This window comes from Girardinichthys multiradiatus, chromosome 4 (assembly GCF_021462225.1).
Source record: "Girardinichthys multiradiatus isolate DD_20200921_A chromosome 4, DD_fGirMul_XY1, whole genome shotgun sequence".
Classification (NCBI taxonomy): domain Eukaryota; kingdom Metazoa; phylum Chordata; class Actinopteri; order Cyprinodontiformes; family Goodeidae; genus Girardinichthys; species Girardinichthys multiradiatus.
Window position 1 is genome coordinate 25,106,303 of NC_061797.1, and position 17,868 is coordinate 25,124,170.

The 17,868-nt window shown below is 37.6% G+C and overlaps 1 protein-coding gene across 4 annotated transcripts in view; it reads left to right on the top strand.

The window, feature by feature from the left end:
- Positions 1-17,868, top strand: part of syt7b (synaptotagmin VIIb) — a 162,982-nt gene that overhangs the window by 101,771 nt on the left and 43,343 nt on the right. For 3 of the 4 annotated variants that reach the window (XM_047363883.1, XM_047363884.1, XM_047363885.1), the window contains 3 exons: positions 1,492-1,626; positions 8,398-8,598; positions 14,033-14,380. In XM_047363883.1, the coding sequence (XP_047219839.1) occupies positions 1,492-1,626; positions 8,398-8,598; positions 14,033-14,380 (684 nt within the window). The remainder of the gene's footprint in view (positions 1-1,491; positions 1,627-8,397; positions 8,599-14,032; positions 14,381-17,868) is intronic. The other variant, XM_047363886.1, reaches the window with a different exon arrangement.

Below are 17,868 nucleotides of genomic sequence, written 5' to 3' on the forward strand. Positions count from 1 at the left end.
CGAGCAGCTGTTTAAATAGGAGCAGCCCAGTGCAGGTGAAGGCAATGAGTAATCAGCACAGTCAATGTAGAGCTGAAGGGCTGGAATCATGACAGTTCAGTCTTCAATACAATGTGCAGTTTATGGTTTTATTTTAAGTTTTACTTTAACTTAAAAAAAATTATTTTGTTTTTAAGTGTTAAGTTGTTTTTTTCATTTTCATAAAAAAAAATAATGCTACATAAACATTGAATTACAAAAAAATTAAGAATATAAAAATAAGTACGTTTTAGAATAAAATGGCATAAAAACAACAGGTTACTTGTTAAAACTGAGAACTTTTTTTGAAAAGTTGACTCTCTGTTTCACATTGCCTTTCATTTGTTGGAACCTTCTGAGAACTGAGAAGATAATTTGATAGTTGAGATGCTTGAAAAATAAGGAGCTTGTTTGTCTATTTATTTTTATCTCAGAAATGTTAGAAGTTCTACTTTATTCATGCAATAATACTCATCACAGATTCTTATGTTTTGCTCTAGAATAATCAACGGGCTTTTGTAGAGATTTCTCATCATTTTCAGTCTTTTAATAGGGAGCTGTGAATTAGTAATACAGTAGTCATCCTTTAACTGGATGACTGTTGGTTCTATGTGTCAAAATGTCCTTGAGCAAGACACTGAGCCCCACATCACCCTAATAAACAGAGGGATGGTTACATTTGAAAGAGGAAGCAATGGGCTGATAGGCTGCAAATGTATATTAATAGGATCTTTATCTGTGAGGAGTTGGGGTTGGTTTTAAAAGTACTGTTGAGTGATCTTTTGAAAAGATTTATTACAAGAGTTAAAAATCATAATTTTTTTTTTACAGTATATAGCAAATGAGAATAGTCCCATGCTTTTTTTTGTTTGCACAATAGGATGATCATCCAGATTTGTTTTATTTTTTTTTTTATTGCTGTTTCTAAATTTTAGCCATTACCCTTTAGTTGAAAAGTGTTACTTACTAATTTGAAAATAAGTATATTTTTTATGAAGATATTTCAGAAAAACCTCTGAATATTCTGTCTTAATTATTCCTTTAATTGATTGTCGTCTGTTAAGTACATTTGGTGACAAGAATAGAATATGCATAGAATAGCATAAAAATATTGCTTGTGTGTGATAATTCTAATTTCATTTTTATTATATGGTTTTATTCTGACCTGTGTTTTACTATTTCTAATCTCATCGCTCATCTTCTTCTTCTTTAAATCCCCCAGCACATACTTTCATGATTTTTATTTTAGCCTTAAAAATTAATGTGTTAAATTCCAGTTTTACTCTTAGTATAACTTCAGACTCATTTTTTTCTATTTATTACGTCCTCCCCCTCTCTGATGGCCTTTTATTTATTTGTTGTCTTTTTTAGATACTTTGCTCATCTGTTGATATTTTCTGTCCTTATAGCTGCCTGTCACTGTTTGACGCTCTCAGGTGTCTAACCTTTTGCCGTCTCTCTCTCTGGCTGCAGTGATCTTGACAGAGATTTTTGGAATAACAATGACAGCAGCAACGTGCAACAGAGGTGGAGCTCCTACCCGCCCAAGGAGTTCCTTCTAAATATGTCTCCCTATGCTCCCTACGGAGACCCTCGCCTCACTCCCAAGTGAGTCCTGGTCATGGCTGGTAAGGGACCCCTCAGTCTGGGCAGGGCTGTCATCAACAGGGGCTGCAATAGTAAACGGGTGATTTTAGTCAACTGTTTGGCTGCTCATGACTTGACAAAATACACAAATATGCTGCAAATCTAATTCAAATGTTGGTCAATTTATCATTCTGAGCATTTAAAAGGTCACTGTAATATCCCACAGTGAAGTAAGAAAATCTAATTTTGTAACGCTGCCTGGCCATTTGTCTTTTAACACAAGTCTCCTCTCATCCCTGGTAATCCTCATGCTTCTACATTCTGGTAAGCAGTAGTGTTTAGTATGCACTGCTGGCCATGCAGCACCTGATAGAGATGTGCAGCACCAACCCTTAATGTTGCTGTGATTCTGAAGACTGCCTAAACATTAACAGACGCGCAACCATTTTCTTATGGCTTTTATTTTAAAATGTGGTGTTACTTTACAACAACAAAAAACTAGATAATTCAAGTATTCTTTATATGAAACCATAAATCTACAATAAAACTGAAATTACCAAGAGAATAAAATGTACAATATGTTCTACTGACGCCTAAGAAATTTCCAATTGAGTTTATTCATGGACCACCAACTGAGAACAAAAGGTGTTACAGGGCAGCATATTTCTATAAAATGCATATACACAGACAATAGATTGGTACAGTAATAACTTATTTGGGTTGAGCTCAGAGTACATACCCTGCAAATGAAAATACTTGACAGCCTCATTGTTCACAGCCCTGCGTGCCTCACCAGACCTTATTTGGTTCTCACCTGCAACCCATGAAGAGATATAATGGGGACAGACAACCCTCAGAGCAGATATCACTGTTTCACTTTTCCTCATTTTTTTTAATCAATAGGGTCATTAATTATGTCTTAGAAAACTGTAGCTGCCAAATTATAATAATTATAAGCAATTAGATTCTCCACTGAGGGTTGACTGTTGTTGACTTTTTAAAAATGTTCTGAGTCAATTTAAGCAAAGAGGTTGACATTTCCAGAAGTGTGCTTATTGGTTTTCTGGAGGAAGGTTAGTCTCTCTTCTATATAATGTTTCTTAATAAACTGTGAAGCTACAGCAAACAAATTAGAGGATGTTAGCATGAAGACTGGAGAAAGTTAAGCTTTCTGCTCTCAAATTAACAAAATCTCTTTATCTTTGTTCCCATATAGTATGCCTCAAACGTCTCCTTCAATTGCTTTATATTTTGCATAAAGGAGCCTGACTTTCATATGGCGTTTTAAAGTGGTTTTTGTCATTATTTGCTTTGTTGAATAGTTTTAACAGGTGTTTCTTCTGTCTTTGGCTGCTCTTTTACTCAATATCTAATTAGTACCTAAACATTAAGTTTAAAGGATGAACCAGTGTTGTGTCAACACTTAGACAAAATAACAAAGAAGCAGTTTTAATTTAAATCATTAGGTTCTTTGTTTGTGGCAGTCTGTCACAAAGACATAATCCTATTTCCATCCATTCCATTGAATCTATGGAAAAATACCTAAGACAGTCTAACAGAAAGAAAAAGGACAAATGCAGAAACTGTTGTTTTATACCACTGTGATTGACAAAGCTTTAAATTTACATAAGTCACAGAAAAAGCAAGAGGAGTAACAAAACACAAGACAGTTACTGACAACAAAAGATACAGAACAGTACAGTTAGTATGAGCTAAACAAAATTACTAAAAGCTAAAAAAAAACAATGGTCAAGATTTAAATACAGACCAATAACAAGATGCAAAAAGATACTTATTTTACAGATGAACCATTTGCTCCTTTTGGGCAGCAGCTGGTGGTACAGTCCAGATAGCTCATCCCGCATTTCAGTGCTTTGAATCTTTGCCAGAATCCTTTGTTTGGCTCCCTAGGGTCACTTTAGGTGAGTAACATTCAGCACTGGTAAAACAAAAAAGGGGGATTTAAATCATAAATCAAAGATAAAAAATTGTGGTGTGCCGATATAGCTCCAGAAAATGTTTTGAAACATTGTGCCGAAACGTGTCTCAAGGCCTTAAACACATTTAAACTGCCGTTGTACCAAGTGTTTCCAGAAAATATAACACTCAAAGCTTATCATTTTTACTTGGCATGCCCCAGAAGACATCAAACAGGATCTTTCTTCTGACTTCAACTAAGCAATATGAGCTCTGGCTCCGGCTCCCCATCTTGTAACACCTCTCTGTAATGTCTGGCCCATTACCAGAAATATCTAGTAATGTCTAGTACTCAACTAAATGTGGCACTTACAAATAGAGCAAGTCACTCAAGATATTAAAACTGTAAAATAGACTGTAATTAATGATGAATCTGGATAAATGGAAAATAAACATAAAAGTACAAAGTATAAGATATAAAGATGATATAAGAAATTACGGTGCATTAGGGTAGCTGACTTTAAAGTTGTTGCCTTCAGAACCCCTTCAAAACAAAGAAAAATGTATTATTGACTTCAATTGCACAGGATAAAAATCACATAACTTGTTAATTGTTTTGAAATAATTTATCATAGTATCTGCCATTTTTGTTTAGAGTGTGTACACTTTTGAGAGCCACTTTATATTTTCAATAACTAGACCTAAACAAACGGCATTTGTGCAGATTTTAAGTATTTTTGCTTTTTTTCCAAGATGAACACAAAAACTAGTAATTGTAGGAAGTTTTGGCAGATGGATTTTGTTCCCACAGAACAGCTCTCCTGGTGTGATGCCAGTTTTCATGCCCAATATGCCAAACAGCTGGCCAAAGTTTTAAAATCAATCCTATACTCTGACTTTCCACCAGAAAACAAATGTGCACATTTCAAGAAATATCCATCTGTTCTTTTAGCTGTTCTTTAATTTGACTTTTCACAGTTTCTGTTTGTGTCTCTGTGTTTGTATATGTGTGAGGTCTATATGTTTTCCTGTCTCACCTTCTCCCCCACTTGCTCTGTGTTTTCTGTTTTTTATCTACTCCCACTTTAGCTCGTAGTACTCTAAATGCTGCAAGGCTTCCTGGTAGCCCTCCTGACTGTAGTCTGACTGAGCTCTGTTCCAAAAATAGTTGCAGTGTCTCTTTTGTAAACAGCAGAGCAATTAAGTCTTCGGATGGTTAAAACGTCTGCTTAGTATTAGGCTCCACTCCATCATTTAGATGCATCACACACGATCACCAAGGCATCAGGTGAACTCGCTCATTCTTATCCTCTCTAATTACAACTCACTTGACTCTTTCAAAACCTCCAGGTGATCAATTACTCCATCTGTGCAGTCTTGCTGAAAATATTGTAGACTCAGCGAGGAGTGGTGATGGCAGCCTTTGTTACGTTCATGTTACATTATGCTATCAACATAAGTGCTTTAAGTTTTGATTGGCATTTACTAGCTGTAGTCTCATTTCTGAAGTGATCCGTTATTCATCTGTTAAATGACTGCAGCACAATTATTTTGTTTTTGGAGAAATTCAAATCTACATTTTAGAGGTTATTTTAAGGTCCAGTAAAATCAATTAAAAGTAAGAAAAAAAGTGTCATTGGAGATAATCTTTGAGATAACTAGGTTTACTAACCAAATATTACCCGTCCAGTAAAAATACTTTCAGCCAACACTTAGTGTCTAAATGTCATCAGAGACACCCAGCTGTTGTTGTGTCGTTTGTTTTTACCCTAAAGGTCCCGTACTAAAGTCAGTGTTCATTCTGTTCTCATTTCTGTGGCACTCCGTCCAGGTCAGCGGGTGTGGATTTGTAGCATGCTGAGTAATATTTACTCTTTTCTTGCAGGGAGACTTTGGTGTTAAACATTAGATTAAAGTGTTGCAGGTGTGTGAGATTACAGACATTAGTGCTCTGTGCTCTTATCACCTGCATCTGCAGCTTTAAAATACAAGAATGATACATCTGCATAATTACGAAACCATGCTGCCCACTTCAACCAGCCAGCAGGTCAACAATCTCTGTAGCTTTGTGTGGAGGGAAATTGGCCCATTTCTCTCTATCCATGAGTAAATCCCTGAGAACTGTGGAGTTGCAAAATCAGAAGTTTCCCATGTGTCACATTCACTCCTGACAGAAAAAAATCTGTGCAGAAAGATTTAATAAAACTTGTTTTCTGTTTGTAATCTTTCACAGAAAACAAATACTGTGTACTTTTTGTACCTGTTGCTATTTTAACAGTACTGTGATAGTAAAAAGTAAGTACACCTGCTCTCAGTTTTAGGTTTCTGCAATTTGGGCACAAAGAAATCTTAACATCAAGTAAACACAACCACAAAAAAATATTAAAACATGCTATTGTTTTATGTTTTACTTACTAATTAGGGTAATAAAAAGCATTCAGATGTTGCTTGAAGCTCTTGATTTACTGACTGTTGATGGTCTAGAGTTTAATTGTGTGCTAACAAAAGCCCAAAACAAGAAATACAATGCCATGAAAAGGTGTGTTCCACCATTTCTTCTGTTTCAGCATTTTTGTGAACCTTAAATAGTTCATATCATAAAACAAATTTTAACATCAGACAAACACATAACCCGAGTTAATAAAAAAGCAGTTTTTAAATTTTAATTTCATGTCTTGGAGGAAAAAAGCTATCTATACTAACCAGCCCTTTGTGAAACTGCAACTGATCTCCACCCCAACTTGTTATAGTGCCTTGCGAAAGTACTCGGCCCCCTTGAACTTTTCAACCTCTTGCCACATTTCAGGCTTCAAACATAAAGATATAAAATTCAGATTTTTGTGAAGAATCAACAACAAGTGGGACACAGTCATGAAGTGGAATTAAATTTATTGGATGTGTCAAACTTGTTTAACAAATAAAAAACTGAAAAGTGGGGCATGCAATATTATTCGGCCCCCTTGCGTTAATACTTTGTAGCACCACCCTTTGCTGCAATTACAGCTGCAAGTCACTTGGGGTTTGTCTCTATCAGTTTTGCACATCGAGAGACTGAAGTTCTTGCCCATTCTTCCTTGCAAAACAGCTCGAGCTCAGTGAGGTTGGATGGAGAGCGTTCATGAACATCAGTCTTCAGCTATTTCCACAGATTCTAGATTGGATTCGGGTCTGGACTTTGACTTGGCCATTCCAACACCTGGATACGTTTATTTGTGAACCATTCCATTGTAGATTTCATTTTATGTTTTGGATCATTGTCTTGTTGGAAGATAAATCTCCGTCCCAGTCTCAGGTCTCTTGCAGACTCCAACAGGTTTTCTTCCAGAATGGTCCTGTATTTGGCCCCATCCACCTTCCCATCAATTTTGACCATCTTCCCTGTCCCTGCTGACGAAAAGCAGGCCAAAACCATGATGCTGCCACCACCATGTTTGACAGTGGCAAGGGTGTGTTCAGGGTGATGAGCTGTGTTGCTTTTATGCCAAACATATTGTTTTGCATTGTAGCCAAACAGTTTGATTTTGGTTTCATCTGACCAGAGCACCTTCTTCCACATGTTTGGGGTGTTTCCCAGGTGGCTTGTGGCAAACTTTAAATAAGACTTTTTATGGATATCTTTGAGAAATGGCTTTCTTCTTGCCACTCTTCCATAAAGTCCAGATTTGTGCAGTGTACGACTGATCGTTGTCCTATGGACAGACTCTCCCACCTCAGCTGTAGATCTCTGCAGTTCATCCAGACTGATCATGGGCCTCTTGGCTGCATCTCTGATTAGTCTTCTCCTTGTTCGAGATGAGAGTTTAGAGTGACGGCCGGGTCTTGGTAGATTTGCAGTGGTCTGATACTCCTTCCCTTTCAATATGATTGCTTGCACAGTCCTCCTTGGGATGTTTAAAGCTTGGGAAATATTTTTGTATCCAAATCCGGCTTTAAACTTCTCCACAACAGTATCTCGGACCTGCCTGGTGTGTTCCTTTGTCTTCATGATGCTCTCTGCACTTTGAACAGAACGCTGAGACTATCACAGAGCAGGTGCATTTATACGGAGACTTGATTACACACAGGTGGATTCTATTTATCATCATCAGTCATTTGGGACAACATTGGATCATTCAGAGATCCTCACTGAACTTCTGGAGTAAATTTGCTGCACTGAAAGTAAAGGGGCCAAATAATATTCCGCCCCCCACTTTTCAGTTTTTTATTTGTTAAAAAAGTTTGACACATCCAATAAATTTCATTCCACTTCACGATTGTGTCCCACTTGTTGTTGATTCTTCACAAAAAATTAGAATTTTATATCTTTATGTTTGAAGCCTGAAATGTGGCAAAAGGTACTTTCGCAAGGCACTGTAAATCATGAATACCATATTTGCTACCCTTTTAAATTGTGAACTACAATCCTTTATTAGAATGTGAGAGACTGATCATATAATGCAAAAGATGCTTCAAGTTATTGCTTCTAAACATTCCCAAAACAACTAATTCATCAGGTTTGTTTAGGTTTTTGGATTCTGTTTTTGTATTTTGGGTCACTTTTTATTAGATGATGACAGTGGAACACACTTCAGGTTGTCTTTGGTTGTATTTACCTAATTTTAAGATCCTGTAATAAGCCAATGATTTTTTATGTACACCTAAAACATTAAAACTGAAGTAAAATTGACCTATTTATTTACCTAAACTGAAATACACCATTTGAGCCGCATAAAATGTTTTTTTACCCTTCTGAATTATTTAACTGAAAACTTTTTTGCTCTTCGGCCTTGTACGTTTGTGCGTCTGTCTCTCGTCTATCCTTCTTTATTATATCCTCTCTTAATCCTTCTCGTCCATCCGTGTCTGTTTGTGGTGGTCCCACATCGTTTCTTCTAGTGGGGCTGTGGATAAGGGTGGGCAGGGCGGAGCTGGACCCTCACCAGGGGCCAGTGACAGCGGGGGTGGCGCTTGCTCCAGTACAGGGGCGGGACCAAGTCGCAGTGACAGCATTCGAAGCATGGTGACGGGGGGCAGCAAGGCCGGGCGCTGGCAGACGATCCAAAGCCACATGCATGCCGGAGCCCTGCGGTTTAGCAAGTGAGTGGCGCATGGTGACATGGGGTACGCATGAGGGGCTACAGTGGGCACAACAGGAGCATGGTCAGGACATCACAGACTTGAGTTTGCAAAAGTAGCATGAGTGGAACACCTGCATGCACTCTCAAATACTCAGGTAAAGCTATGTTTACATGAGAAGTAGGCCTGCTTAGAAGCTGACTGCTTTGCAGATTGAACGCATGAATTCTCAGATTGTCAGAAAAGAAGCTTTGCTTATTTAAAAAAAAAACTAGCAGATCCCCTAGAAAAATCACACAAGGGTTATTTTGAAGGTTGCTATTTACGATGACAATTGTAAATACTAATCAACAAATATTGAATTCTAAACAGCCCTTTGCAATATTATTTATGCACACAATGATATTATGCAGCCCTTATGTAGAAGTGTATGTATATTTCTCTCTGTTTAACATGTGCTGACAGAGAAAGCTGGGTGTCAGTGTAGCTGCCCAGACAGAGAAACCGCAGCAGTCTCCTTCAAAATAAAAGCAGTGTACTTAGAGTTAATGCTTTATGCCTGTTAAATTTAGAATATTGTATTTCTGACAGCGAGATGGTCCAAGACATCCAAAGAACCAGATGTGGCCTAATGGATATAGGATGCCTGGGTCTAATCTTGATTAACTCTAAAACCACATTAGGGGGTCATTTGATGACGTTTTGTGCACAACTTTTCATCTCTACCTTTTCAACCACAATTACACATTGTTTGGACACATGGCAATGTTTTCAAATCTTTCTTGGGAGGTAATGTACAGACTCATGGTACTTTTTGTGGGCATTAGCTTCCCATACAGCATTTTTAAAATGTACTCCAGTTTGCACATATTGTTTGACTCAAGATGCTGCTGCTAGTTGTCTGTCCTATTTAAAAGGATAATTATGTCCACAGGGAATACCATTTATATCCAGAATTTAAAGATAAATAATCATACAAATGTTCAACTCTCATATTTAATTATTTAGTAAATGTATTTTCATCGTTGTTATTAATTACATTTTGAAGTTAACAAACAATAAACATTTGTGGTTGGCTTTTAACTTTTTAATCAGATGATATTTAGACAGATGTCAGCTGTACATTTTCCAGAAAAGTTGCTGTAATTTATCGGACTACGTTCCAATCCTAACAACATTTTCTGTTTCTGTAAACTTGTTAATAACATAAATTCCACAAACACAATTTTAAAAGTCAGGTAAGTGACTTGTAGATTTTTTAAAGCAAGTAAAGCCTTACCTAGTTGTCTTATGGCAAGTAAGTGAAAGCACAAAGACACATGTGCATGTCCTCTTCAGGATGAGGGTGAAGATCCCTTCTGATTGCATGGACCAAACTGTGATTCCTGTACTGTGATGGTTTGTTATGAATACATATACTCTTACACCTTTACTGCATGGATAGGTCAATAATCAAGCTTTATGTAAATATCCTGTTCAGTAAATGCAGAACTAAATAAATGAGAAATGAAGAGTTCACTGCAGAAGCTCCACATTTAAACATCACTTGCACTTATTATGCAACTTTTTAATATAATACCCTTTCTCCCTGTGGTGGTTGGACAAACTGATTAGAAAGTGACTTCAGAATTGTTATTTACCCCTTGACTGGACTGAAGACACACACATAATGATTAAATAATCTGGAGCCGCATAACTCATCTGTTTTAAATATTGAGACACACAGAAGCAAAATAAAAACAAGCTATACATGAACATCCTTCACCACTTACATAATTATCTTCCTTATTACGTGACAGAAATACCCAAGCAGATGTTTCTCAATTTCTCAGAATTGCATGTCTTCCCTTGAATGTTTTGCATTGATGTAAACAAGGCTCTCAAGTTGTTTAAGTTGAGTTTAAGTTTAACTTAACAGCTTTTGTAAATCCTGTTAGAATGTTGCATGTTTACCTTCTATGCAAGTAGTAAAATTACATATTTGCACCTAAACTAGAATTTCATAAATGAAAATGTTTCGTGCATTTTTCCTATCACTTGTTTGTTTTGCTCTCTTCTTAGTTCTCCTTTTTGGTTTGGTTGTATTTCCATTTCTCCTCTTGGAATTGGTTTCTATTTTTGGGCATTTCCCTCTCCTCTTCTCTGTCTCCCACACTCTCTTTTCACTCTTCACTGTCAGGATTTTTTTTTATTCAATCTCCTTGTTTTTCACCCTCCTAAATTTCTCTTAATTACAAAATCATTCAAGGTTTATAGTCATCTTAATTGACTTTCAACCAAGAAGAAATGTGAAAATAACCCTCTAAGTCACTAATGGGATTCAGCAGATCAAGAGCGCTTTTTCTTTACGGTGTTGAATAAATGTGACTGTTGCTGTAGAGATATATTCAAAAGACAACAAAAATGTACAGCAAAGCAGTATAAGGAAAGGACTCTGTTTTAATACTAATACATTTTCCAAATTAGGTCAAATCTGTGTCAGATGTTAGGAGTATGATTATTGATTAATTAATATTTATCAAGGATTATAATTTAAAATCATAATTTGAGAAAATTAATTTCTTAACCAAAATCCTTATTTATGAATCGAAGCCAGAGATGTCCTCTGGTGTTGTAATTGTAGCCTAAAGCCTTTGATAATTACAACCGTTAAATACTCAGTAATAATTGATAACTATTACTAGATTTCCCTGTTTAATCAACCGTTTCTGCCAAAACGTGGGGAACTTTGACCTTATTTTGACTGACAAATCACTCTTGCACGAAATAAACACAAACGACTTCTCTTTATCTACGTGAATATTTATTAAATCAACAGCCCGATCCACCTCGCTATACCGATTCAATAATCTTCGCCTAATCAAACATGCAAAGTTCTATACAGAAAAAAAAGGGTAAAATATCTAACTAAACAAAATAAACAGCAGTGAGTGTGTATGAGATAAAACCAGCAGTTATGGCAGTTATGGCAAAATAAAAAGGGAATATGGTTGAACGAAGCTTTGGGAGCACCCCTCCCAAAGTGTAGCTCAGCGGGACATAAAACCCCCAAGAGTTCCACGCGTCCGCGGATACTCAGCGAAGCAGTCCGTTTTCTTCCTTGGTGACCTCCGTGGCAGAAAGGTAGAAAAATTATGACGGACCGTCACTAGTCGACTGGTACAAAAACAAGCAGGAAAATTGCGTCTCCTTGAAAACTCCGTAGTTTTTTTTGGTCACATGTTAAACTCACGTCTTCGATCGGTAAAGTTGAAATCTTACAAGCCTTCTTATTCCTGTAAGCTTAATTAGCTTAGTTTTTTTGTTGGCCAACGAAGGAGAATGAATGAAATCCACTTTGGACCTCTTCTCCAGAATGCTGCTTCAGTTGCGTGGTAACCGCGTCTTGGTCCCAAGCTGAAAGCATGGTGGGCCGTCTCATACTCTCTTATATAGTTGACGGTGGCCTCAGGGCTGCGACGCCCCCGTCTTATCAGCCGCGGTGCCCGCTGGGATTTGTAGGAACAGACTATCCTGTGGTACAAAATGGCCGATGACGTTGGAAAGGCATAGTGGCGTCCAGCAACGTCCAAATGGTCCAATATTCAGCAAACAAGTGGTCCAACGCAGATTTGTGTCACTAGACAGACTGGCAAAATTTACAACTTGTCAGCTGACATTTTTGTTTATACTTTATATCGATCATACCATAGCTATAGTTTTGGTTTACACACTTAAATGTTGATGAAAGTGTTGCTATATTCTTAGCTTTTGCCTTTCTCACATTTGACCTGGCAAAACTGAAGAAAATTCAGGAAAACAGCTCATTCTTTGGTTACCCTCAGCCAATGTTGAATGTCATATTCATTGGAAAGTTGAGCAAACAAATATTTTTTGATAATTAGGATGGGTTTTGTCACTTGTAGATTGTTGAATATGTTTCATTAATACCTTAATCTTTTCACTGATATTTAAATTGTTCTGGAAGGTGCCTGCTCTCTTGCTCCTTCACACTGTGTGAGAGATTTAAGGATAGCTGTTGCAGACATTCTGTTGCTAATGCAAAAAACAATACTGGTAAAATGTGATGTTTAGGGTGCAAAAAAAGGAATAAAGCTGTGACGCAAGTAGTGAATGAATCAAAATGGGGTGTCACCTCTTTCTGGGGACAAGTCTTAGAGTTGTCTTAGAATGTACCAAATTAATAAGTACCAAGAATGTTTTTTAATGCCATGGGTTTGTGTCATCACCGCTATTTCTTTTGAATATTTTGCACAATCTGCTGCTTGTCTTTTAACCTATTCTTTACTCTGAGATTTCTTCCAAATGTTCCAAGCTCTCTCAGTCACAAACATAAATACAAAAGGATCCTATTTTATGACCAAAATACACCAAAATATTGCCTTGATTTTTCTAGGTCTACAAGCCCTCTGTGCAGTAAAACAATCTGCCAGAAAATATTTTTATATATTCAACCACATGTAGTGAGTTATAAGTAAACAAATATTCAAATAAAAGCTAAGGAAAGTCCTTCAGGTGAAATATACAAATGTGTGTGTATGCATACTTGTGTGTATGTATATATTAGCTCTTGCATTTACTTCCAGCATTGCTTTGTGCCTCTGGGTGCTTTTCCTTCAGCACTCCGTTGGGTTAAGGCCGAGTTAAAACCAAAGTACTCCGAGAATGCAGCTAAAGTCCAGGCCGTGAATCCTCCCTCACAGCTTTAGCTCCAGACAGAGCTGTTTAGCACCGGCTTACAGTCATCAGGCAGAGCTGTGATTGAGGGGAGGATAAGGAGAGAAGCACCATTACAGGAGTGTTGGAGAAGGAGACCAATAATTAGAGAACAGAATTAAAGAGCAGTGATTGAAGGCGGTGTGGAGATGGAGTGATGCGAGGGCCGAGGGTGGGAAGGAGAGCAATGGACTGGAGAGATGAAGAACTGCTGAGGTTTGGAGTGCAAAGGTAAAAGGGGGAGTGTGAGGAGTGGAAAGCACCTTAGATAAACACTGATGGAAGCAAAAGTCATCAAGGCAAGAAGGTCAAAGCTAATTAGAGAGAGTGATAATGTCCAGCAACAGTTTAGTGCTGCAGATGGAGGTTCCAGCCAACTTAAAGTGATACTTCAGCTTTGACTCAAATTCAGTTTAGCAGGAGTTTATTTTCATACAATTTCTAAAAGATGCAAAATTAAATGTTTACCTTATATGCATTACCACTGACATACACATACACTTTTATGCAGCGTAATCTCTAAAGTTGACACCTTTAGTCTTCATTCAGGTGTTTAAACGCAATTTAAGCTTCATGAAAATGTTTTCCTTTTTTTTTTGTCTATCTTCTATATCTTTGCCCTCTTATCCCTACAGACGTGCTCCCATTTGTTAAGATTTTCAAAACATGTTCTGTCTAATCCTATGCTCTGCCCTGTTGTTTCCATGTGTTTCCTTCCTGCACCCGTGTTTCCACTCAGTTTCGGGGACACCTCCCTCTCATCTGCCTCCACTCTGGAGCACATCCCGTCCTCTGCTGTCGCGCGCCCCCGCCCTCTGGTCCGCCAGCAGAGCCTCCAACAGCCCCTCACTCACCAGCCCCCTCCGGGTCCCAACGACCCCCCGGTCACCTCACAGAGTCTGGGCCAGCTGCACACAGGTCCAGGCGCCGGGGGCCACCGTGGGGGCCCACGGGGGGTCCGGGGGAGTCCGGCTGGAGCTTCCAGATATAGAGGGACAGGGGCTGGCCGGTCACGGTCAAATCCAGGAAGCTGGGACCACATGATGGAGCAGATTCGCCACAGAGGTCTGGACGTCAAGTCATTCCTGTAAGTGTCATGAAGTTCTTTGCTCTGTCAAATCTTAAAGTGTGTGATAAGAATGTGTTATGCTGTTTGCCTGCATTAGTGAATCTCACTAAAGTATAAAATATAAAAGGAAAGCTTTCGTTCAAATAATTTGTCGAATAAACATCAAAAATGCGGGGAAGAAGTTTCAAATTTATTTGGTTTTCTCTTCTGATGAATCAACTACAGTGATGTAACTTCACATGTCCAGGCATGGGTCAACATAATATTTTATGACATAATATAACCAACATAATTTTTATGTTGGTGAAACAAGCTTTCCTTGTTAATTTACTTTTGACCTGGTTAAACTGAGAACCAGCAGCAAAAAGCCGATTAAGTCAGTCCAATTACAACAGATCCAGTTGGTTGACATTGGTTTTGTCATTACAACATGGACTTTCCAACTTATGAAACAAAATAATTACTTGGAAATCTTTAAAATGTAGTTTTGATGTTTAATTAACCATCAACCTATTAGAATGTGTGATCGAGCAAACCTAAACTTCTGAATGTTAGGAACTAGTGTTGATTTCCAGTGTTTCCTTACAATTTAAAGAATAAATGTATATTCCCCAGGCAAATGTGTGCTCAGTTGAAAGAACAGGACAGGATCAACTTGAAGTTATAAATCTATAAAATATTAGTCATTCTCACATCATACATCGTACAAAGGCATTAATTGTACTATTTAATGCGTCAATATGTGAAAAACATTTTTGCGTGTAACAGCATATCGGTTATAGATCTGATAAGACTTGCTGTATGTGGCCTCTGTAATTTTGCAAACAGAAACATGTAGCAAATGTATTAAAAGTATTTTAATAAAAATAACAAGGTTGATCTCAGTGTTGGAAACATTTAGATGGATTTTTGTGTTTAAGATTCACATTAAGTTTGTATTCTTCTGTATTCTTCTGTATTCTGAGTTCTTGTTTGTTTATGGCTTATATTGTTTTTTATTATTTTAGTTTCACCTTTCTGTGTTTCTCTGTAGCTTGTCTTTCACACTCATCTCACAGCTGGCTGCACACAGAACACAGAGGATGGCTTATTATATAAAAATTGCTTTAGCTTATCCTCCAGTTTACTATGATGGGAAAGCAGTTTTTTGGATGTTTAACAGTGTTTTAATAGTACGTTTATGATTCAGCGATAAGAAAAAGAAGGTCTGCTCTCCTACATTCACTTTTTGTAAACATATATTAAGAGCACAAGAAACACCCTGATATAATCAACTCAGTGAAGAACTGACGCTGACCAGACGTAATCATATAATTGCATGTGATGCCAGGCCTGGGTGATAAATGAGTATGCAGCATCTTGGATTTAACTCGCACAGCAATTGACATGAAGAAATGCAACTTATATTAGATCAAATGAAACTGTATTTGTAATATTTAAATACACACTCCTGCACCTTTTGATGACATGTAATTTTATGCCAGAAGTCCTATCCTAATACCATATACTCTATTTTGCCAAACATATTGGATCACACCACCAAATCAACGAATGCCTGTGTTACAATCACTTCCATGGCTGCAGGTGTATAAAGTTTAATGTGGAGAAACTTGACTGTCCTGCAGAGTCCTGACCTCAACCTTCTTTAACACCTTTGGGATTAATTAGGGCAGAGGCTGCAGTTCTGGTTTTCTCATCTAACTGTGAACACACTCCTAAACCTTGTGGAAGATTATCTTTACAAAGAAAACTTTTTAAAATGTAGGCTACATTTGTATTCATCCCCATTTATTGCTGTAGCCTGGATTAAAATACAGTGCAACCAAATGCCTTCAAATGTTTCACCTAATTAATAAACAGTCCACCAGTGTGCAATTTAATCTCATTATAATTGCAGATGTTCTGCGAAGACCCCAGCAGTTTGTTGGAAAACATTAGTGATGAAAATGTATGATAAAGAACAAAGAGCAGAACAAAAAGTTCAGGGATATATTTGTGGATAGATTTAAAGCATGGTTAGGCAATAAAAGAAACAACTAAAATGTAAACATCTTACAAAGCACTGTTCAATCCACCATCAAAAACTGGAAACAGTATGGTACAACTGCTAACCAACCAAGACGTGGTTTTCCACCTAAACTGACTGGCAGGACAAGAAGAGCATTGTTCAGAGAAGGAGGTAAAAGGCCCATGGTAACTCAGGAGGAGAGAATCAGGTGGGAGGATCTTCAGATAGGACAACTAATAGTTTTGTACTCCACAGATCTGCACTTTAGGGTTTAGATTGGCCTGAATAATGTCATGGTAGAAATAAAGCCATAACACTTCCCTTTTGCAGCCACATACCATGTAGATGGAACAGCCAACATGTGGATAAAAGTGCTCAGAGGAGATCAAAACCTAACTTTTTGGTCTATATGCAAAACACTATCAAGTGGGGAAACTAACATTGGACATCCCCCTGAAAACACCATTCCAACTGTGAAACATGGTGTTGGTATCATGCTGTGGGTATTATTTTCTTCAGCAGGTCAGAGTTGATAGGAAGATGGAGTGAGCCAAATACTTGGCAATCCTGAAAGATAACCTGCTAGATGCTGCAAAAGACTTGAGGATGAGGCGGAGGTCCACGCTCCAGCAATCATCCTAAACATTCATCCAGAGTTACAATGAAATGGAGTAAATCAAAAATTTAAGTGTTTAGATTGGAACAATCAAAGCAATCTGATATTTAGACACTCTCCATCCAATCTGACTGAACTGGAGCTATTTTGAGAAGAATAACTGGCAAACATTTCAGTTTCTAGATGCATAACCCCTTTTAAGCTATTGTCTCAAATGTGCCTCAATTCACCACACAGCAAAGGTGATGTGGGTATACCACTAATGCCTGCTGATGCATATTCAGCACATACCAAGGATCATATTGGAGGCCCTTTGCCAGTATTTAGTGGTTGAATTGGTCCAATTATACACTGGTATGCAAATTACTGGATAATTTGAATACCAATGTATAACATTAAAAGTGTCAGAGCTTTACCTTTGCCTCTGCTCTCCGATGAAGTAATATTTTTCCTGGATCCACCATTTGGTGTTAATTTAGGTTGATGTAAGTTTTTTTTTTATTTAATTTGGTACTTCTGTTTACGTCAAAGGGAAAGGTTTGTTGAAGCAATAGCCTTGGTATGTTTGGAAAGTTTTCAGTAGAGGCACATCTGTTTTCAAATTCAGAGGGGGACTCACTGGTTAATCTGTGTGAGGCCACTGAGGTGATGAAACAGTTTCGGTTTGGCAGGGCCTCCTCAAGGCACTACATATTTTTATGTTGTCTTGATTGTACAATGGTGCTTAGAATTTGGTGAAGAAGTTGTTGAAGGTCAATTTTTGTTTCATAAAAAGGTTACAATAAAGAATATTTTCTAGTTATAGTGGGATTACACTTTTTATCCTTCCTTGGAAAGTCTTGTGTTGTGGTAGAAAACAGAGCTCCGTTGTTTTGTGACCTC